This window comes from Mobula birostris, chromosome 4 (genome assembly GCF_030028105.1).
Source record: "Mobula birostris isolate sMobBir1 chromosome 4, sMobBir1.hap1, whole genome shotgun sequence".
NCBI classification, from domain to species: domain Eukaryota; kingdom Metazoa; phylum Chordata; class Chondrichthyes; order Myliobatiformes; family Myliobatidae; genus Mobula; species Mobula birostris.
This window is the reverse complement of record NC_092373.1, coordinates 93,474,205-93,498,846: the sequence shown is the minus strand read 5'-3', so window position 1 is coordinate 93,498,846 and position 24,642 is coordinate 93,474,205. Positions and strand designations below refer to the sequence as shown.

At 44.9% G+C, this 24,642-nt stretch overlaps 1 protein-coding gene across 1 annotated transcript in view; it reads left to right on the top strand.

Annotated features, from left to right (window-relative positions):
• LOC140197064 (unconventional myosin-VIIa-like) overlaps positions 1–24,642 on the top strand; it is a 262,976-nt gene that overhangs the window by 227,941 nt on the left and 10,393 nt on the right. The window contains exons 40-43 of the mRNA XM_072256983.1: positions 11,235–11,322; positions 11,409–11,515; positions 12,643–12,828; positions 22,883–22,999. Of these exons, the coding sequence (XP_072113084.1) occupies positions 11,235–11,322; positions 11,409–11,515; positions 12,643–12,828; positions 22,883–22,999 (498 nt within the window). The remainder of the gene's footprint in view (positions 1–11,234; positions 11,323–11,408; positions 11,516–12,642; positions 12,829–22,882; positions 23,000–24,642) is intronic.

Below are 24,642 nucleotides of genomic sequence, written 5' to 3'. Positions count from 1 at the left end.
TTGTCCTCACTCTAACTGTTACCCATGGGGACTTAATTATCCACACCCTAACTGTTTCCCATTGGGAGACTAATTGCCCACACTCTAACTGTTATCCATGGGGACTCTAATTGCCCTCACTCTAACTGTTACCCATGGGGACTCTAATTGCCCTCACTCTAACCTTTACCCATGGGGACTCCAATTGTCCTCACTCTAACTGTTACTCATGGGGAGACTAATTGTCCACACTCTAACCGTTACCCATGGGGTCTCTAATTGTCCACACACTGACTGTTACCCATGGGGAGACTAATTGTCCACACTGTAACTGTTACCCATGGGGAGACTAATTGTCCACAATCTAACTGTTACCCATGGGGATTCCAATTATCCTCACTCTAACTGTTAATCCATGGGGACTCTAGTTGTCCACACCCTAACTGTTACTCATCGGAAACTAATTGCGCACACTCTAACCTTTACCCATAGGGACTCTAATTGTCCACACCCTAACTTTTACCCATGGGGAGATTAATTGCCCACACTCTAACCGTTACCCATGGGGACTCTATTTGCCCTCACTCTAACCTTTACCCATGCGGACTCTAATTGCCCTCACTCTAACCGTTACCCATGGGGACTCTAATTGTCCACACACTGACTGTTACCCATGGGGAGACTAATTGTCCACACTGTAACTGTTACCCATGGGGAGACGAATTGTCCACAATCTAACTGTTACCCATGGGGACTTATTTGGCCACACTCTAACTGTTACCCATGGGGACTCTAATTGTCCACAGTCTAACTGTTACCCATGGGGACTTAATTGTCCACACTGTAACTGTTACCCATGGGGAGACTAATTGTCCACGCTCTATTACACATGGGGAGACTAATTGTCCACACTCTAACTGTTACCCATGGGGAGTCTAACTATCCACACTCTAACCGTTACCCATGGGGACTCTAATTGCCCTCACTCTAACCGTTACCCATGGGGACTCTATTTGTCCTCACTCTAACTGTTACCCATGGGGACTTAATTATCCACACCCTAACTGTTTCCCATTGGGAGACTAATTGCCCACACTCTAACTGTTATCCATGGGGACTCTAATTGCCCTCACTCTAACTGTTACCCATGGGGACTCTAATTGCCCTCACTCTAACCTTTACCCATGGGGACTCCAATTGTCCTCACTCTAACTGTTACTCATGGGGAGACTAATTGTCCACACTCTAACCGTTACCCATGGGGTCTCTAATTGTCCACACACTGACTGTTACCCATGGGGAGACTAATTGTCCACACTGTAACTGTTACCCATGGGGAGACTAATTGTCCACAATCTAACTGTTACCCATGGGGATTCCAATTATCCTCACTCTAACTGTTAATCCATGGGGACTCTAGTTGTCCACACCCTAACTGTTACTCATCGGAAACTAATTGCGCACACTCTAACCTTTACCCATAGGGACTCTAATTGTCCACACCCTAACTTTTACCCATGGGGAGATTAATTGCCCACACTCTAACCGTTACCCATGGGGACTCTATTTGCCCTCACTCTAACCGTTACCCATGCGGACTCTAATTGCCCTCACTCTAACCGTTACCCATGGGGACTCTAATTGTCCACACACTGACTGTTACCCATGGGGAGACTTATTGTCCACACTGTAACTGTTACCCATGGGGACTTAATTGGCCACAATCTAACTGTTTCCCATGGGGACTCTAATTATCCACACTCTAACCGTTACCCATGGGGACTTAATTGTCCACACTCTAACTGTTACCCATGGGGAGACTAATTGTCCACGCTCTGTTACACATGGGGAGACTAATTGTCCACACTCTAACTGTTACCCATGGGTACTCTAATTGTCCCCCCTCTAACTGTTACCCATGGGGAGACTAATTGTCCACGCTGTTTTACACATGGGGAGACTAATTGTCCACACTCTAACTGTTACCCATGGGGAGACTAATTGTCCACGCTCTTTTACACATGGGGAGACTAATTGTCCACACTCTAACTGTTACCCATGGGGACTCTAATTGTACACCCTTTAAGTGTTACCGATGGAGACTTAATTGTCCACAATCTAAATGTTACCCATGGGGACTTAATTGTCCACACTCTAACTGTTATCCATGGGTACTCTAATTGTCCTCACTGTAACTGTTACCCATGGTGATTCTAATTGTCCTCACTCTTAACTGTTAACCCATGGGGACTCTAGTTTTCCACACCCTAACTGTTACCCATGGTTAGACTAATTGCCCACACTCTAATTGTTACCCATGGGGACTCTAATTGTCCTCACTCTACCTGTTGCCCATGGGGACTCTAATTGCCCTCACTCTAACCGTTACCCATGGGGATTTAATTGTCCACACTCTAACTGTTACCCATTGGGAGACTAATTCTGCACACCCTAACTGTTACCCATGGGGAGACTAATTGTCCACACTCTAACTGTTACCCATGGGGACTCTAATTGTCCACACTCTACACTGTTAGCCATGGGGACTTAATTGTCTACACACTGTTTCCCATGGGGAGACTAATTGCCCACACTCTAACTGTTACCCATGGGGACACTAATTGTCCACACCCTAACTGTTACCCATGGGGAGATTAATTGCCCACACTCTAACCGTTACCCATGGGGACTCTAATTGCCCTCTCTCTAACTTTTACCCATGAGGACTCTAATTGCCCTCTCTCTAACCGTTACCCATGGAGACTCTAATTGTCCTCACTCTAAGTCTTACCCATGGGGACTTAATCGTCCACACTCTAACTGTTACACATGGGGACTGTATTTGCCCTCACTCTAACCGTTACCCATGGAGACTCTAATTGTCCTCACTCTAACTGTTACCCATGGGGACTCTAATTGTCCACACACTAACTGTTACCTATGGGGACTCTAATTGTCCACACTCTAACTGTTAACCCATGGGGACTTAATTGTCCGCACACTAACTGTTACCCATGGGGACTCCAATTGTCCTCACTCTATCTGTTACCCATGGGGACTCTAATTGTCCACACACTAACTGTTACCCATTGGGACACTAATTGTCCTCACTCTAACTGTTACCCATGGTGAGTCTAATTGTCCGCACTCTAACTGTTAACCCATGGGGACTTAATTGTCCACACACTAACTGTTACCCTTGGGGAGACTAATTGTCCACACTCTAACTGTTACCCATGGGGACTGTAATTGTACACACACTAACTGTTACCCATTGGGACTCTAATTGTCCTCACTCTAACTGTTACCCATGGCGATTGTAATTGTCCACACTCTAACTGTTACCCATGGGGACTCTAATTGTCCTCACTCTAACTGTAACCCATGGGGAGACTAATTGTCCACACTCTAACTGCTAACCCTTGGGGATTCTAATTGTCCACACTCTAACTGTTATCCATGGGGACTTAATTGTCTACACACTGTTTCCCATGGGGAGACTAATTGCCCACACTCTAACTGTTACCCATGGGGACACTAATTGTCCACACCCTAAATGTTACCTATGGGGACTCTAATTGTCCTCACTCTAACTGTTACCCATGGGGAATTAATTGTCCACACACTAATTGTTACCCATGGGGAGACGAATTTTCCACACTCTAACTGTTACCCATGGGGACTGTAATTGTCCACACTCTAACTGTTACCCATGGCGACCCTAATTGTCCTCACTCTAACTGTAACCGATGGGGACTCTAATTGCCCTCACTCTAACCTTTACCCATGGGGACTCCAATTGTCCTCACTCTAACCTTTACCCATGGGGACTCCAATTGTCCTCACTCTAACTGTTACTCATGGGGAGACTAATTGTCCACACTCTAACCGTTACCCATGGGGTCTCTAATTGTCCACACACTGACTGTTACCCATGGGGAGACTAATTGTCCACACTGTAACTGTTACCCATGGGGGCTCTAGTTGTCCACACTCAAACTGTTACCCATAGGGATTCTAATTGTCCTCACTCTAACCGCTAACCCTTGGGGACTCTAATTGTCCACACTCTAGCTGTTATCCATGGGGAGACTAATTGTCCACACTCTAACTGTTACCCATGGGGACTCTAATTGTCCACACTCTACACTGTTAGCCATGGGGACTTAATTGTCTACACACTGTTTCCCATGGGGAGACTAATTGCCCACACTCTAACTGTTACCCATGGGGACACTAATTGTCCACACCCTAACTGTTACCCATGGGGAGATTAATTGCCCACACTCTAACCGTTACCCATGGGGACTCTAATTGCCCTCTCTCTAACTTTTACCCATGAGGACTCTAATTGCCCTCTCTCTAACCGTTACCCATGGAGACTCTAATTGTCCTCACTCTAAGTCTTACCCATGGGGACTTAATTGTCCACACTCTAACTGTTACACATGGGGACTCTAATTGTCCACACTCTAACTGTTACTCATGGGGAGACCAATTGTACATATTCTAACTGTTATCCATGGGGAATGTAATTGGCCACACCCTAACTGTTACGCATGGGGAGACTAATTGTCCATACTCTAACTGTTACCCATTACCCATGGGGACTCTAATTGTCCTCACTCTAACTATAACCCATGGGGAGACTAATTTACCACACTCTAACTGTTACCCATTGGGGCTCTAGTTGTCCACACTCAAACTGTTACCCATTGCGATTCTAATTGTCCACACTCTAACTGTTACCCATGGGGACTCTTAATTGTCCACACTCTAACTGCTAACCCATGAGGACTCTAATTGTCCACACTCTAACTGTTACCCATGGGGAGACTAATTGTCCACACTCTAACTGTTACCCATGGGGACTCTTAATTGTCCACACACTACACTGTTAGCCATGGGGACTTAATTGTCTACGCACTGTTACCCATGGGGAGACTACTTGCCCACACTCTAACTGTTACCCATGGGGACTCTAATTGTCCTCACTCTAACTGCTAACCCTTGGGGACTCTAATTGTCCACACTCTAGCTGTTACCCATGGGGAGACTACTTGCCCACACTCTAACTGTTACCCATGGGGATACTAATTGTCCACACCCTAAGTGTTACCCAAGGGGAGATTAATTGCCCACACTCTAACCATTACCTATGGGGACTCTAGTTGCCCTCACTCTAACTGTTACCCATGGGGACTCTAATTGCCCTCACTCTGACCGTTACCCATGGGGACTCTAATTGTCCTCACTCTAACTGTTACCCATGGGGACTTAATTGTCCACACTCTAACTGTTACTCATGGGGAGACCAATTGTACATATTCTAACTGTTATCCATGGGGAATGTAATTGGCCACACTCTAACTGTTACCCATGGGGAGACTAATTGTCCATACTCTAACAGTTACCCATGGGGATTCCAATTGCCCTCACTCTTACTGTTTTTCCATCGGGACTCTACTTGTCCACACCCTAACTGTTGCACATCGGGAGACTAATTGCCCACACTCCAACTGTTACCCATGGGGAATTAATTGTCCACACCTTAACTTTTACTCATGGGGAGATTAATTGCCAACACTCTAACCGTTACCCATGGGGACTCTAATTGTCCACACACTGACTGTTACCCATGGGGAGACTAATTGTCCACACTGTAACTGTTACCCATGGGGACTTAATTGGCCACACTCTAACTGTTACCCATGGGGACCCTAGTTGTCCACTCTCTAACTGTTACCCATGGGGACAATAGTTGTCCACACCCTAACTGTTACCCATGGGGAGACTAATTGTCCACACTTTAAATGTTACCCATGGGGACTCTAATTCTCCACAGTCTACACTGTTAGCCATGGGGACTTAACTGTCTATACACTGTTACCCATGGGGTGACTAATTGCCCACACTCTAACAGTTACCCATGGGGACACTAATTGTCCACACCCTAACTGTTACCCATGGGGAGATTAATTGCCCACAGTCTAACCGTTACGCATGGGGACTCTAGTTGCCCTCACTCTAACTGTTACCCATGGGGTCTCTAATTGCCCTCACTCTAACCGTTACCCATGGGGACTTAATTATTCATACTCTAACTGTTACCCATGGGGAGACTAATTGTCCACACTCTAACTGTTACCCATGGGGAGATTAATTGCCCACACTGTAACCGTTACCCATGAGGACTCTATTTGCCCTCACTCTAACCGTTACCCATGGGGACTCTAATTTCCCTCACTCTAACCGTTACCCATGGGGACTCTAATTGTCCTCACTCTAACTGTTACCCATGGGGACTTAATTGTCCACACTCTAACCGTTACCCATGGGGACTTAATTGTCCACACTCTAACTGTTACCCATCGGGAGTCTAACTATCCACACTCTAACTGTTACCCATGAGGACTCTAATTGTCCACACTCTAAGTGTTACCCATGGGGACTTAATAGTCCTCACTCTAACTGTTACCCATGGGGAGACTGATTGTCCTCACTCTAACTGTTACCCATGGGGACTCTAATTGTCCACACTCTAACTGTTACCCATGGGGAGACTAATTGTCCACGCACTAACTGTTACCCATGGGGACTCTTAATTGTCCACACTCTAACTGTTACCCATGGGGATTCTAATAGTCCTCACTCTGTTAACCCATGGGGACTCTAGTTGTCCACACCCTAACTGTTACCCATGGGGTGACTAATTGTCCACACTCTAACTGTTACCCATGGGGACTCTAATTGTCCACAGTCTATACTGTTAGCCATGGGGACTTAATTGTCTACTCACTGTTACCCATGGGGAGACTACTTGCCGACACTCTAACTGTTACCCATGCGGACACTGATTGTCCACACCCTAACTGTTGCCTATGGGGAGATTAATTGCCCACACTCTAACCGTTACCCATGGGGACTCTATTTGCCCTCACTCTAACCGTTACCCATGCGGACTCTAATTGCCCTCACTCTAACCGTTACCCATGGGGACTCTAATTGTCCACACACTGACTGTTACCCATGGGGAGACTAATTGTCCACACTGTAACTGTTACCCATGGGGAGACGATTTGTCCACAATCTAACTGTTACCCATGGGGACTTATTTGGCCACACTCTAACTGTTACCCATGGGGACTCTAATTGTCCACAGTCTAACTGTTACCCATGGGGAGACTAATTGTCCACGCTCTATTACACATGGGGAGACTAATTGTCCACACTCTAACTGTTACCCATGGGGAGTCTAACTATCCACACTCTAACCGTTACCCATGGGGACTCTAATTGCCCTCACTCTAACCGTTACCCATGGGGACTCTATTTGTCCTCACTCTAACTGTTACCCATGGGGACTTAATTATCCACACCCTAACTGTTTCCCATTGGGAGACTAATTGCCCACACTCTAACTGTTATCCATGGGGACTCTAATTGCCCTCACTCTAACTGTTACTCATGGGGAGACTAATTGTCCACACTCTAACCGTTACCCATGGGGATTCTAATTGTCCACACACTGACTGTTACCCATGGGGAGACTAATTGTCCGCACTGTAACTGTTACCCATGGGGATTCCAATTATCCTCACTCTAACTGTTAATCCATGGGGACTCTAGTTGTCCACACCCTAACTGTTACTCATCGGAAACTAATTGCGCACACTCTAACCTTTACCCATAGGGACTCTAATTGTCCACAACCTAACTTTTACCCATGGGGAGATTAATTGCCCACACTCTAACCGTTACCCATGGGGACTCTATTTGCCCTCACTCTAACCTTTACCCATGCGGACTCTAATTGCCCTCACTCTAACCGTTACCCATGGGGACTCTAATTGTCCACACACTGACTGTTACCCATGGGGAGACTAATTGTCCACACTGTAACTGTTACCCATGGGGAGACGAATTGTCCACAATCTAACTGTTACCCATGGGGACTTATTTGGCCACACTCTAACTGTTACCCATGGGGACTCTAATTGTCCACAGTCTAACTGTTACCCATGGGGACTTAATTGTCCACACTGTAACTGTTACCCATGGGGAGACTAATTGTCCACGCTCTATTACACATGGGGAGACTAATTGTCCACACTCTAACTGTTACCCATGGGGAGTCTAACTATCCACACTCTAACCGTTACCCATGGGGACTCTAATTGCCCTCACTCTAACCGTTACCCATGGGGACTCTATTTGTCCTCACTCTAACTGTTACCCATGGGGACTTAATTATCCACACCCTAACTGTTTCCCATTGGGAGACTAATTGCCCACACTCTAACTGTTATCCATGGGGACTCTAATTGCCCTCACTCTAACTGTTACCCATGGGGACTCTAATTGCCCTCACTCTAACCTTTACCCATGGGGACTCCAATTGTCCTCACTCTAACTGTTACTCATGGGGAGACTAATTGTCCACACTCTAACCGTTACCCATGGGGTCTCTAATTGTCCACACACTGACTGTTACCCATGGGGAGACTAATTGTCCACACTGTAACTGTTACCCATGGGGAGACTAATTGTCCACAATCTAACTGTTACCCATGGGGATTCCAATTATCCTCACTCTAACTGTTAATCCATGGGGACTCTAGTTGTCCACACCCTAACTGTTACTCATCGGAAACTAATTGCGCACACTCTAACCTTTACCCATAGGGACTCTAATTGTCCACACCCTAACTTTTACCCATGGGGAGATTAATTGCCCACACTCTAACCGTTACCCATGGGGACTCTATTTGCCCTCACTCTAACCTTTACCCATGCGGACTCTAATTGCCCTCACTCTAACCGTTACCCATGGGGACTCTAATTGTCCACACACTGACTGTTACCCATGGGGAGACTAATTGTCCACACTGTAACTGTTACCCATGGGGAGACGAATTGTCCACAATCTAACTGTTACCCATGGGGACTTATTTGGCCACACTCTAACTGTTACCCATGGGGACTCTAATTGTCCACAGTCTAACTGTTACCCATGGGGACTTAATTGTCCACACTGTAACTGTTACCCATGGGGAGACTAATTGTCCACGCTCTATTACACATGGGGAGACTAATTGTCCACACTCTAACTGTTACCCATGGGGAGTCTAACTATCCACACTCTAACCGTTACCCATGGGGACTCTAATTGCCCTCACTCTAACCGTTACCCATGGGGACTCTATTTGTCCTCACTCTAACTGTTACCCATGGGGACTTAATTATCCACACCCTAACTGTTTCCCATTGGGAGACTAATTGCCCACACTCTAACTGTTATCCATGGGGACTCTAATTGCCCTCACTCTAACTGTTACCCATGGGGACTCTAATTGCCCTCACTCTAACCTTTACCCATGGGGACTCCAATTGTCCTCACTCTAACTGTTACTCATGGGGAGACTAATTGTCCACACTCTAACCGTTACCCATGGGGTCTCTAATTGTCCACACACTGACTGTTACCCATGGGGAGACTAATTGTCCACACTGTAACTGTTACCCATGGGGAGACTAATTGTCCACAATCTAACTGTTACCCATGGGGATTCCAATTATCCTCACTCTAACTGTTAATCCATGGGGACTCTAGTTGTCCACACCCTAACTGTTACTCATCGGAAACTAATTGCGCACACTCTAACCTTTACCCATAGGGACTCTAATTGTCCACACCCTAACTTTTACCCATGGGGAGATTAATTGCCCACACTCTAACCGTTACCCATGGGGACTCTATTTGCCCTCACTCTAACCGTTACCCATGCGGACTCTAATTGCCCTCACTCTAACCGTTACCCATGGGGACTCTAATTGTCCACACACTGACTGTTACCCATGGGGAGACTTATTGTCCACACTGTAACTGTTACCCATGGGGACTTAATTGGCCACAATCTAACTGTTTCCCATGGGGACTCTAATTATCCACACTCTAACCGTTACCCATGGGGACTTAATTGTCCACACTCTAACTGTTACCCATGGGGAGACTAATTGTCCACGCTCTGTTACACATGGGGAGACTAATTGTCCACACTCTAACTGTTACCCATGGGTACTCTAATTGTCCCCCCTCTAACTGTTACCCATGGGGAGACTAATTGTCCACGCTGTTTTACACATGGGGAGACTAATTGTCCACACTCTAACTGTTACCCATGGGGAGACTAATTGTCCACGCTCTTTTACACATGGGGAGACTAATTGTCCACACTCTAACTGTTACCCATGGGGACTCTAATTGTACACCCTTTAAGTGTTACCGATGGAGACTTAATTGTCCACAATCTAAATGTTACCCATGGGGACTTAATTGTCCACACTCTAACTGTTATCCATGGGTACTCTAATTGTCCTCACTGTAACTGTTACCCATGGTGATTCTAATTGTCCTCACTCTTAACTGTTAACCCATGGGGACTCTAGTTTTCCACACCCTAACTGTTACCCATGGTTAGACTAATTGCCCACACTCTAATTGTTACCCATGGGGACTCTAATTGTCCTCACTCTACCTGTTGCCCATGGGGACTCTAATTGCCCTCACTCTAACCGTTACCCATGGGGATTTAATTGTCCACACTCTAACTGTTACCCATTGGGAGACTAATTCTGCACACCCTAACTGTTACCCATGGGGAGACTAATTGTCCACACTCTAACTGTTACCCATGGGGAGACTAATTGTCCACCCTCTACACTGTTTGCGATGGGGATTTAATTGTCCACACTCTAACTGTTACCCATGGGTAGACTAATTGCCCACACTCTAACTGTTACCCATGGGGACTCTAATTGTCCTCACTCTAACTGTTACCCATGGGGACTCTAATTGTCCTCACTCTAACCGTTACCCATGGGGACTCTAATAGTCCTCACTCTAACTGTTACCCATGGGGATTTAATTGTCCACACTCTAACTTTTACCCATGGGGACTCTAATTGTCTACACTCTAACTGTTATCCATGGGGACTCTAATTGTCCGCACTCTACACTGTTACCCATGGGGACTCTAATTGTCCGCACTCTAACTGTTACACATGGGGACTTTAATTGGCTAAACTTTATAAACTACCCATGAGGGCAAATCTCAACCTCTTCCTTGTGGCATTGATCTACTTCACTCCCTCTCGGTTTCCCTATTCTTTTTCCGCACTCAGATCCATAGTGGGGCTTAATCGCAGTTCATATCACTGGATCCGTCTGAGGTTTCTGTCCCATGTGTGTTTAGGTGATCAGCATCCCAGAAGGAGATTTCTTTTTCGATTATGTGCGGCATGTGTGTGACTGGGTGAGGAAGGAAAGGTGTACTCCGGAAGGTGAGTCTTGTGCCAGGCTTGTGGATGTTTCCAGAGTCCCAATGTCCTTAGCTGGAGTCAGAATGTGCTCTGCTGTTGTGTTCCAGGACTGGCTGGGTCAGTGGCATACAAAGTGCTCTTCCTTCGGAAGCTGTGGCTGAACGTGGTCCCTGGGCGGGACCTCAAAGCAGACATCATCCTTCACTTCCCACAGGTGAGCAGGACTTGTGAAAAGCAGCAGTGACCAACATGTCTTCAGACATCTCTCGACAATGCACAAAGGATCCTAGCCTCCCTGTGTGGGCCACAGTGAGCCAGCACTCTGGGAGCACCAGTAATATTTGCTGAAGGAGAGTTGAGAGTGTGGGCATTTTGGCCTCACCGGTAATTGAGTACTGATGGGTTGTTCTGAAGCCACTAGGCACATTTTGACCCAGTCTGCTTCTCTATCATGTTGGCTCCATTTTACTCACCCTACATGAATATCTAGCTTGTTAGACAATCCAGCAGCTTTACCATTAACACGTCTTTGCCCAAACCAAGAAAGTCTACATAATGTTAACTATCCCCATTTTGACTCATCTTATTACACACATTCCCTTTGCTCCACACATTTCTTCCCATCTTCTCTCCTACTGAAAACTACCTTGTGTTTCTCCTTTCCCAGTTCTTAATGTGGAGGCAGTTTTAAGGATCCACTAAGTGAAACTGAAGACACACATTGTGAATGGACATATTAACTATCTATTTAAAAATGAACAGTGACTCACTAAACTAGTGTTTATCTAACTACCCTAAACTGCACAAAACCACAGTACTGAACATTCAGTTACCCTTTAACTTAATGGGTACTGCATTAACTCTTCCTAAATTATAAAACTGCAGAACTAAGTATGCTACAAATGAATACTTAACTAAACAAGCACCAGGGGCGGGGGTTGCATCTATGTCTGCAGTGCTCCTTCCCAATGGTCCTTTAGCGCTGGTTGTGATTTCAGCCTGAAGCTGGCCCTGGAGACAATGGAAAGAAAGAAAGGAGAGAGAACCTCTCAAAAGTACTTTTCTTATACCCCAAGGCACCCAGAATTGGAAACCGGTGCTGTGACGCGCAAACCAGCCAATGAGAAAGAACAGCCACATCCTTTCATCAACTGACACAGCAGAAGTGGCTTTCGACTGGCAAATAAGCCAACCCACCCGCAGGACATCAGTTCTGCTGGAGAGCCATAGACTTAAAACATTGTCTGTTTCTCTCTGCATGATTGTTGTCCAACTGCTGAGGTTTTTTTTGCATTTTCTGCTTTAATTTGACATTGACCCTCTCCTTTTCTCAATCCCTAGGAACTTCCAAAGTACTTGCGGGGTTATCACCAATGCACCAAAGAAGAGGCCATCCAGATCGCTGCATTCCTTTACAAAGTGAAGTTCGACAGTGACAAATCCCAGTTCCCCAACGTTCCCAAACTACTGAAGGAACTGGTTCCTCAGGATATGCTTCGGATAATGTCATCTGAGGAATGGAAAAAGGTATTCCAGGAGCTTATTGAACTTGTTAATGAATCATTAAACCCATTGTGGGACAGATTTTTCTGCTTCAGAGATCATAAGATGGAGGGTAAGAGCTGGAGCCCACTTGTTCCTGCTCTACTGTTGTCCTACCTTATTAACATTTCCTGCACTATCTGCATATCCCTCAATTCCCTTGATCTAGCTGTCTTTGTATTGAATGAGCCCAATCACCAATTTTCCACAGTCCTCCAGGATAAACAATCTCATGGCTTCACCAATCTCCATGTAAAGAAATTTCTCCCCATCTCCATTCTCCTGAATGGCCAGCCCCTTATTATCAAACCCTGACCCTGGTCATAGACCCTTTAGCCAGGGGAAATGTCTTCTTTGTATCTAGCAAGCCAAGCTCTTTAACAATTCTGTATTTTTGGTCGAGACCTCTTCTCATTCTTCTAAACCCCAGAATATACAGCCCAGTTGATGCAATGTATCCTCCTGTGGCAAACCCACTGCCTCAGGAACCAGGCTTGTGAATGTTCACAGTACAAGTTATAGTCTCATAGAGTCATGAAGTACTACAGCCCATCTAGTGCATGAAATTATTGTTCTACCTGGTCCCATTGACCTGCACGAGGACCATAGCCCTCCATACCTCAGTTCAATTCAACGATTTGGAAATCCCAATACTGTAGTTCATCATCTGACTCCCCAGGTGATGTTTGCCATGCCCCTTTGAATGATCAGACCCTCACCCTAAACTCATGGGGTGCCTTTTTGTTGACTGTGTTTTCTGAAATGTTACTGTGTAACATCTTATGAACAAAGTGAAGTAAAATATGTTGGAATATTAATAAAATAAATCTGATGGTGCATAAAATCTGCTAATCAGGCACCATCAAAGGCTTGGGCATGCTGGATTAGTGAAGATTTACTGTGGTATGCATTTGTATTGGATGTTATTGCTATGGAAACAGTAATCCATATTGCCTTTCCACATGAACCTCCTGGGTGTGGGCTCACTGCCTCCCTGAGTCTTGGTTGTGTTTGACTGAGTCCCTCAGCCCGGTTCATGACAGCCTTCAATGATTGTATTTCACAGACTTAACTGCTGTTAATAGTTCAAGTATTCAGTTATTAGACAGTTTGGCTCTTTATCATTTGGAGATAATAAGATGTAGGATGCAACTTTGGCGTTTTGGAATGGGGAGCCTGCAGACACCAGGTGGGCGTGGTGGAGGGAGGGCTGGGAAAAGGAACTGAAAAATAAAACTATGGAAAATGTGTGTTAGGTTGGGAGAAGAATGGTATTAGGGTGCTGTAGAGATGCATGTATACATTTGTGTGTGCACAAACACACACAGACACTCTCTCACGCACTCACAGACACCCTCACACACACACTCTCATCTACACATTCTCACAACACTCACACATGCACACACACTCTCACAATACTCGCGCACTCACTCTTGTGCACTCTCTCTCTCACACACTCTCTCATGCATGTGTGCGTGTGCGCACATGAACACACACACGCACACACAGGTGCAAATGCAAGCTCACATACTCTATGCTCAAACTCACTTCCTCAAACCCTCTTCCACCAACAATCCCCCGCTTTCGCTCTACGATCCTTTTCTGAAATCTGCCTCAATTCCTTTCTCTGACTCCTCTCACTATTCCTCTCTCCCATCAGTTCCCATCCTCACTCTCCCCTTTCCCTTCTTCCTTTTGCCATTCCATCACCTTTCACTACCCCCGATCTCCTCCGCTACAGTCACTTGCTCTCTGCTGAGGTGACCTGTCTCTCTGATCTCTCCTCACCCTCATAGACCTATCTCCCCCCCCCCCACTAGTGACAGAAGGTGAGACACAAATTGCCTGTGGGTTAACACAGACCGACTACACCCTCCCTGTCCTGCAGGAGAACCGGACACTCACAGGGACTTGGGATGGTGCATCTTCCAGGAGAGGTGTGACTAGTTTGTGAATACAGAGAGGTCCTGTACCTCAGACCCTAACAGACAGAAGGATATTGAAGCTGTTCATCTGTAGGATGAAGCCCACCCCCAACAAATGAAACGCAGTGGACACTAGAGACTGCAGAAGCTGAAATCTGAAGCAAAACCCCAATTCCTGGTACAATTCAGAGGGTCAGGCAGCATCTGTGGAGGCAGAGGGATGGTCAATATTCAAGTTGAGACCCTGCATCAGGACTGAGAGTGGAGGGGGCTTTAGCCGATATAAAGAGGTGAAATGAAGAGTTGGTAGGTGATGGGTGGATCGGGATGAGAAGGGACGCAATGAGCAGATGGAGCAAATTGGAGAAGGACGAGCTAAGTGGCTGCTGGGTGACAGGAGCAGCACGGAGCTAAGAAACAGAAGATCCTTGTAGCTCACCAGAAATAACACAAACAATGGGAAGATAAACTTTGTGGGTAAATCTCTGCCTCAACTAGTTGATAGCATGGAACCAGGAGAGTGTTGTTATACCATCGGTATTTGTCTGACCATTCAGCTCAACAGAGTCTGAGAGAGGAGCCCTCTCTCCGCTGGTAGTAGTTACCATCCCAGTAACTGGAAGGTGAAAATAATTCCATTGAAAGCAGAGCTCTGGAACACTTAAGAGCTTTTAAAAACTCAAAGTCTCAAACTCCAGCGTGAGATCAAAAGGTTAGTTGGTGACATGAAACACAAGGAGTGAGTTGCACTATCTCAAACATGATGCATTTACATGAAAAACAATCCTAAACTTATCTTTCCTCCATCTAACATTGCTGTTCCTCTGGACTGAACCAATGATGAGCTGGTCCAAAACTGATGAGTGCAGTCTTGGGGCCCAGAGGGAACTAATACTGAATCATCCTCAGTCCAAAACTGATGAGTGCAGTTTTGGGACCCAGAGGGAACTAACACTGAATCATCATCTGATCCAGAGAAGATGGAGTGGCCTGCGCAATAAGTTGCATAGTGAGATGGCTTGTAGCAAGATAAAGAGAGCAATTTGGGCTTCTATTCAAAGGATAGGTCTATGGCGAGGAAACGATTATGTTTAGGTGTCACTGAGTGGGAAAATCTTAAAGCCAGCAGCAAAACTTTGTAAACCATAGAAATCAGAAACTAAAATGGAAAATGTTGGAAATACTTAAGAGTTCAGGCTGTGTCTATAGAGAGAGAAAAGGAGTCAATGCTGTTGATAGCCTTTCATCAGGATTGGGAAAAGAAGCAAAAGGGAGTGGTGGAGAGTGCGAAGGAGAAGGTGGTAATGGATAATGAATCAGAGAATTTAGAAACACAAAGTAAGAGCATGATTCCACCACTCAGCCTTCAAGTCTATCCTGCCATTCCATATGACCATGGCTGATCTGCTCAGTCCATATCTCCTCTTCTTCCTCAATTCACTGGTCTTCTCAGAATCTATGTACTGTGTCCCCACTAATCCAGCTTCCACAACCCTTCGGGGTAGAAAATTCCAGAGACTCACACCCTCTGTAAAAAGAAACTCCTGAATATCAGTATTAAATGATTGCTCCCAATCTTATAACAGTGTCCCTTTGCTTGAGACTCTCCTGCTAGTAAAACCATCTTGGCCTCTGCAGAGTAATGTCTCTTCAAGATTTTATCATTTATTTTTATTTTTCAATAAAACCATACCTTGTTTTACTAAGATGGATAAACAATAAATTGAACTTCTTCAGCTGTTGGTAATAGTCCAACCCTCTCATTGTGTCCAACACTTGTGTCCCCAGAAATACGGAATGGAACAAAATCTGGAATGCCAGGAATGAGAAAGAAAGAGAAATGTGGCTGATGATCTGACATTGTCACTTTTGATGAGGAATTCAGTGGGCTGTATATGTAAAAAGTCAGAAAATGAGGTGCTGCCCATTGAGATTACGTTGATCTTCATTGAAATAATGTACAGTATGTCAAAGGTGGAGTGGGGGTGAGAAGTAATGTTAACATGTAGGTGGGATCCATAGTTCAAATGCAAGGAATCTGAAAGCTCAGGGTCACCCGTGGACTTTTCGGCTTTGCTATCACCCAGACAGTATTTGGTTTTCTAGTGTAGAGGGATACATCGAGAGCATGAGATGCACTGTATCAAATTGGAACAATTGCAAATTTACCTGTTTTGCCTGGGGAGAGTGTTTGTGTCTCTGAATAGGGGAGGAGATAGTTGTTGCTCTCCTGCTGTTAGAGTCATAGAAATAAGAAACACAGATAGAGGCCCAACTCACCCTTGCCCACCAAGACACCATAAAACCATAAGACATAGGAGCAGAATTATGTCATTTAGCCCATTGAGTCTTCTCTCTCATTCCATCATGGCTGATGTATTGTCCATCTCAACTCCATTCTCTTGCTTTTCTCCCTTTAACCTTCGACACACTTACTAATGAAGAACCCAGCAACATCTGCTTTAAATATACCTAATGACTTGGCCCCCACAACTATCTGTGGCAATGAATTCCACCGTTTCAACACCTTCTGGCTGCATTCCTTCTCATCTCTGTTCTAAAGGGATGTCCTTCTCAGGAGTATGCAACCTCTGGTCCTCGACTCCCCCACATTAGGAAACATTCTCCCCGTATCAAATTTATCTCGCCCTTTCAATATTAGATAGATTTCAATGAACTCTCTCCTCCTTGTTCTTAAATCCAGTGAATACGGGCTCAGAGCCATCAAATGATCCTCTTACATTAACCCTTTCATTCCTGTGATCATTTTCATAAACCTCCTCTGGACTTTTTCCAATGCCACCACAGCCTTTCTTAGATAAGGGATACAAAACTGGTCACAACACTCCAAGTGAGGTCTCACCAGTTCCTTATGAACCCTCAGCATTACATACTTGCTTTTATATGCTAGTTCTCGCGAAATGAGTGCTAACATTGCTTTTGCCTTCCAACCTGCAAATTAAAATTTACGGAATTGTGCACAAGGATTTCCAAGTCCTTTTGCTCTTCGGATTTTTAAATTTTCTTCCTACTTCGAAAATAGTCTACTCCTTTATTCCTTTTACCAAAGTGCATGATCATAGACTCCCTACACTATATTCCGACTGTCAATTCTTTGCCCATTCTCCCAATCTGTCTAGGTACTTCTGTAGATTCTCTGCTTCCTCAACACTACCTGCCTCACATATTTTCTTTGTATTATCGGCAAATTTGGCCACAAAGCTATCAATTCTGTCATCCAAATCATTGACATATAACATGAAAAGAATCTGTCCCATCACCAACCCCTGTGGAATACCACTAGTCACCGACAGCCAAACAGATAAGGCTCCCTTTATTTCTAGTATCTTTCCAATAATACCATGGGCTCTCACCTTGTTTAGCACCCTCATGAATGGCTCCTTGTCAAAGGCCTTCTGAAAATCCAAGTAAGCAACATCCATTGACTCTACTTCATCTATCCTGCCTGTTTTTCTCTCAAAGAATTACAACAGGTTTGTCAGGCAAGATTTTTCCTTAAGGAAACTATGCTGACTTTGGCCTAATATATTGTGTGCTTTCAGGTACCCTGAAACCTCATCCTTAACAATTGACTCCAACATCTTCCCAACCACTGAGATCAGGTTAACTGGCCTATCCTGTCTTTTGCATTCCTCCCTTCTTAATGATTGGAGTGGCATTTGCAATTTTCTGATCTAGTGATTCTTGAAAGATCACTGCTAATGCCTCCATAATTTCTTCAGCTAACTTTTTCAGAACCCTGGGGTGTAGTCCATCTGGTCCAGGTGACTTAACTACCTCAGACCTTTCAGCTTCCCAAGTGCCTTCTCTCATTTCTTTTCCTGACACTATCAAATTTTGGCACACTGCTTGCATCTTCCACAGTGAAGACTATTGCAAAATACTTATTATGTTTGTCTGTCATTTCTTTGTCCCCATTATTACCTCTCCAGCATCATTTTCCAGCAGTCCAATATCCACTCTTGCCTCTCTTTTACACTTTATGTCTCTGAGGGAAAACATTGATATCGTCTTTTATGTTATTGGCTAGTTTACCCTCATACTTCATCTTTTCTCTCCTTATTGCTTTTTTAGTTGTCTTCTGTTGATTTTTAAAAAGTTCCCAATCTTCTAGCTTCCCACTGATTTTTGCTATATTATATGCCTTTTCTTTTGCTTTTATGTTGCCTTTAACTTCTCTTGTCAGCCATAGTTGCCTCATCTTCTCTTCAGAATACTACTACTTTGGTATTCTTTTATCTGAATTGCTCCCAGAAACTCCAGTCAATGCTGTTCTGCCGTTTTCCCTGCTAGTGTCTCCTTCCAATCAACTTCGTCCAGCTCCTCTCTCATGCCTCTGTAGTGCCTTTACTCTACAGTAGTACTGATACATATAATCTTAGCTTCTCCCTCTCAAACTAGAGGGTGCAAACTTAGAAACCTACCTAAGCTAGTCCCATTTGGGCATATTCCTCTAAATCTTTCCTGACCGTGTATCTATCCAAATATACATATATTTTTAAAAAGTTGTGTGAGAAGGAGTAGTCATCAGTGGAGGTGGAAGATGGGGCCAAGGAGTTGCAGAGTGATGCTTTTGGAATGCTGAAAGGGGCGGGACTAGAGGTAGGTCTGGTGGTGGGATCTTGTTAAGGGTAAAACTAGAGGAGATAATGGTGCATTGAATGTTGTATCTGATAGAATGGGAGGTGAGGAATTGATGTGGGTCCTGGAACTGGTGAACTGCCACTTATGAAAGAGGTTGTCGTCTTCTGGAGAAGAATCTTAAGATGAAGTTCCATTGAATTTTAATGTTACCCTCTTAGAATTGTGTATAAAGTTTTAAGAGTTTTAAATCTTAAAGGGATAAGTGGCTTAACATACTGACATGGTTTGTAAAGGATTTCAGCATACATGTTGAATTCTGTTCATTAACCTGTTCTGTATTAATTACTGAGCCATTTTCATTCTGATGTGAAATATATTGGAATGTATAGAGTTAGAAAGTTTGCAAGAATGGTCTCAGGAATGATGTATATGGAGCATACCAGGGCATTGGCTGTTGACAGCAGCTTATCAGAGTCCTCAATCCGGGGCCACTCTTTTAAGTTGTCCCAAGGTGCAGCCCATCTTCGCAGATCCTTCCTGTCCCAGGGGTGAGGTCCTTGGAGCTTCTGTTGCTGTTTCTGTCGCTCTGAGTTTCTATGGGATGGCGATGCTAGCCCCGTGCCCAACCCTCCTCCTTTTGCAGTCGGGCTTGGGAACTTCCCTGCCAGTTTTTTTGAAACCTACTAAATACGGAAAGGCCTAGACAGAGTCAAGGGGATGTTTCCATTAATGGCAATGTCTAGGGTTGAAGAGTACAACCTCAGCCTAAAGGGACATCCCCTTGAAACTGATGTGAGGAGGAATTTCTGTGGTGATCCGTCGAATTTGTTGTTACAGAGGGCTGTGAAAGCCAAGTCATTATTGAAGTATCTAAGGCAGATTTTGATAGATTCTTGATTGGTAAGAGGGTTAAAGGTTACAGGGAGAAGACAATGGGGTTGAAAACAAATCAGCCATGAATGAAGCAGACACAATGGGCCAAATGGTTTAATTCTGCTCTTGTACCTTATGATCTAGCCATAAATCAGGGAAACAGACTCTTCAACCCAACTTCTCCATGTTGACTGTGATATTTGGGTAGCACAGTGTTGCATCTGGTAGAGCTGCTGCCTCACAACACCAGAGACTCTGATTCATCCGATCCTCTGGCATTGCCTGTGTCTCCCTGTGAGTTTCTACCCGGTGCTCGGGTTAACTCCTACATCCTAAAGACACTTGGGTTGTTAGGTTAATTGACCACTGTAAGTGGCCTTCAGTATGTAGGTAAGTGGTAGAACCTGTTGGGAAGGGGGATTTGGTTCTGCACGATGCTCCGCAACATTTTCTCCGCTCTCCACTGCACTGAGGCTGAGGCTGAGGCTGAGGGACTGCTGAGGGCTTGGTGTCTGAGGGCTCTGAGACATTTGCTCCGCTGTGTGATGAACTGAAGATGAGGATGAGGGCCTGCTGAGGGCTCGGCAGACATCCCACCCTGAAAAAGCTCCAAGGGCGCATGTATACGGGATATTTGATTATGAAAGAACACGACAATTTATTTGACACATATTGAAACTATTTACACACACACACTATATATATATATATTCCTTGTTGAGTATTTTGTTGGCAATCTCAATACTAATGCAAATAGTTTTTCTATTTCTTTTGCAAACTTTTCTCGTACTGTGATGTGGCTCTGCTGAAAAGAACCGTGGAAATACTTGAGCAGCCTTCCCTGCGATTAGCCTCCCTAATATGTTGTGGTCCCTAAACAATATAAAAGCATAAGGTGTATCCTTATTATATTGTCTTATGTAATACTTTGTTTAGTGATTTTGTCTAATCTGTAAACCAATCTGTAAGCTGTAAACTGGGTATATGCAGAAAATGTGACATTAAAATATTATCATGGAGTCATTTTTTTATTCTATTACAACTTTAAGCAAGTCTACAGGGAGTTTGGCCTCATCAAGTAGGACATCAATAGCGTAGCTCCTTAGCAGCTAGCCAGCTAGTTTAAATAACGTTAGCTATGCTAATGAATGAACGACACCTGTTAAACTGGCCTCAACATGTCTTTTACAGTCCTAACCCACCATGGGCAATAGAAAAGTCACTGTTGCAAACAGTGCAGTGAGCAACACTGTCATTATTTTTGACCCCTATTAGGCAGGGGTACACTTTAGTGTAGTCTGGGGTGAAGTGCGTTTTATATTTTCTTTTTTTGAAACACTTTGCCATGGCGGTGCAGGACACGAAACTGAACTGATGGAGAGACAGTGGTCAACTGTAAAGCCCGCCCACAGAGAAAACTGATAGGTCTACTTAGCACAAAGAGAGACCAATCAGGATGCTCGCTCTCGCTCCCGCTCCCTCTCTCCCTCACCCTCTCATTTCCGGGATATTGTATATAATTTGCGGGCATCAGGGAGCTGCTATTATTATGTGGGAGACTCCTGGAACTTCCAGGAGAGGTGGGATGTCCGGCTCGGTGTCTGAGGGCTGTGACATTTGCTCCGCTGTGTGATGAACTGAGGCTGAGGATGAGGGCCTGCTGAGGGCTCGGTGTCTGAGGGCTCTGTGACATTTGCTCTGCTGTGTGATGAACTGAGGCTGAGGATGAGGGCCTGCTGAGGGCTCGGTGTCTGAGGGCTCTGTGACATTTGCTCCGCTGTGTGATGAACTGAGGCTGAGGAGGAGGGCCTGCTGAGGGCTCGGTGTCTGAGGGCTCTGTGACATTTGCTCCGCTGTGTGATGAACTGAGGCTGAGGAGGAGGGCCTGCTGAGGGCTCGGTGTCTGAGGGCTCTGTGACATTTGCTCCGCTGTGTGATGAACTGAGGCTGAGGAGGAGGGCCTGCTGAGGGCTCGGTGTCTGAGGGCTCTGTGACATTTGCTCCGCTGTGTGATGAACTGAGGATGAGGGCCTGCTCCGGCTGCTCCAGGCTCTGTGTCCATGGACTCAGTTTCATTCCGAATGCTGTCTGCTTGCTTTCATTGTTTGAACATTTTTTCCCTCTCTCTGTGTTTGTTGGATTTTTTTTTAATAGGTTCTTTTGGGTTTCTTGTTTTGTGGCTGCCTGTAAGGAGATAAATTTCAAGGTTGTATAATGTATTCCTTCTTTGTTGATGAATGTACTTTAAACTTTGAACTTTATTTGATGGGAATGTGCGGAACATATAAATGGAATTAGTAGAAGATTAGTGTATGTGGGTAGCTGAGGGTCAGCATGGACTTGGTTTTCCAAAGGGCCTACTCCTGTGCTGTATCTCCCTATAGAAGCCACTGTTAGCAAGCCTTTACCTCAGTGCTGAGCAGGCAACACCACACTCGACATCAGACCAGGTCTGCTGATGTAATAGATTTATGGCAGCCAATTATAGGGGAATTTCTGACACCTGAGAATGCAATAAAGTAAAACACAAATATTATTAGTGGTTCATGTGTACGGTATTGTGATTGGAAACCTGCATCCCTGTGTTGGGGGGACACTGCATGGAATTACTCCTTGTTGATTTCTCTTCACAGGCAGTCGTGGCCATGTTCAACAAGCATGCAGGCAAGACGAGGGATGAAGCGAAGCTCAGCTTCCTTAAAATACTGCACCGTCTGGCAACCTTTGGCTCGACCTTTTTTGAAGTGAAGGTGAAGAACTTCCACTGAGATTGCTGTGTGTCTTGGCCCTCTGAGGAAATCGTGCACGCTAGCCCAGGTTCAACTGAGTGTAGACTATTGGGCCCTTCAGACCTGCCCCATGATTCAATATGATCTTGAGTGATCTCTGCTGGTTTCACTCCTCTTCTGTGCCTGTTCACATCACCCTCAATTCCTGATCTCTCCATTTTCGATCAATATCCATTTCAAATCGATCTACTCATCTGGCCCCCACCAAACTTAGGGGCAGAGATCTCCAGAGAAGATATTTCTCTGTGCCTCAGTTTTAAATGACTGACCCTTCATCTTGTAGTTATGTCCCTTTGTTTGTGACTCTCCCACCAGAGAAAACATCTCGACATCTTCCCTGTCAAATTCTCTTAGGTTTTATATTTTTAAATAAAATTACCCTCATTCTTCCTAACCTAAGGGGAGGGAACGTTGACTCAGACCATGAGAGGCCTGCATTGGGCATTTTCATGCCTTACAAGGCGCAGATTGGAAGTCTGTGTGGGGTGCCACTCCTCGAACAGACTAGAGCAATGTGTGGTTAAGTGCCTTGCTCAAGGGCACAAACACGCTGCCACAGCTGAGGCTCGAACTAACAACCTTGAGGTAACTAGACGAACGCCTTAACCACTTGGCCACGTGCCCAAGGAATAGAAATCCAATCCTTTTGCAAGACCTACTGTGTTCTTTAAGCTTTTCATGTGTTACTCCAGATTCTGGCATCTGCAGTCTCCATATCTTTAGACCAACATGTAGTTTGCCTCCTTCAACCACCCGTTGGATCTACCTGCTAACCTCTGGATCACCTAGATCCCACTGAACTTCACTCATTTGAAGTCTTTCCCATTCATATGATAGACTGCCTTTTGATTCCTCATACCAAAGTGGGTGACCCCATTTATCAGTTTTTTACTGCTCACTTGTTCTACCTGTACACATTGTAAAATCACAATGTTGGCATCCTCAGAAACTCTTCTGGCTAATTTCATGTGATTAGCAAATCTGGACACCTTGCATTTAATTCCTTTCTGCAGGTCATTAATATACAGTACACAGTAAATAATTGAGAAGCAAGAACCAATCCCTTTCGTACTCCTCTAGTTTCATCCATCCATCCTGAAAAAGAACACATTTATTTCAACGTCTTGTTTTCTCTTTGACAGCCACTTTATAATCTCTGCTAGCACCACTCCCTCCAACACCTTTGGCTTTTAACTTATGCACCAGCTTCTATTTAGCATCTTGTCAAGTACCTTTTGGAACTCCAAGAACACCCCATCTACAGGTTTCCCTCTCTGAACTCTCCCTGTCACATCCTCAGAGAATTCAAGCAAATTCACAGCTGATCAAATGGAACTTCAACACTGCCTTCCCATTGGTCCTTGGTACTTCCACCTCTTGTCAGTGGAGAATCGATCTGCATCTTTTAAGGCTCGTCTTCCATCACCCTTTGAGGAAAAGGTCTAAAAAGTCATGATCCTCAGAGAGGGAAAAGAATTACCTCTCCCCTGTCTGAAATGCATGACCCTTTATTCCTACAGGCACTCACAGTTGGAAATTCTCTCACAAGAGGAGACATCCTCTCCACGTTCACCCTGTCAAGACCCCACAGAGGCCCAGCCTGT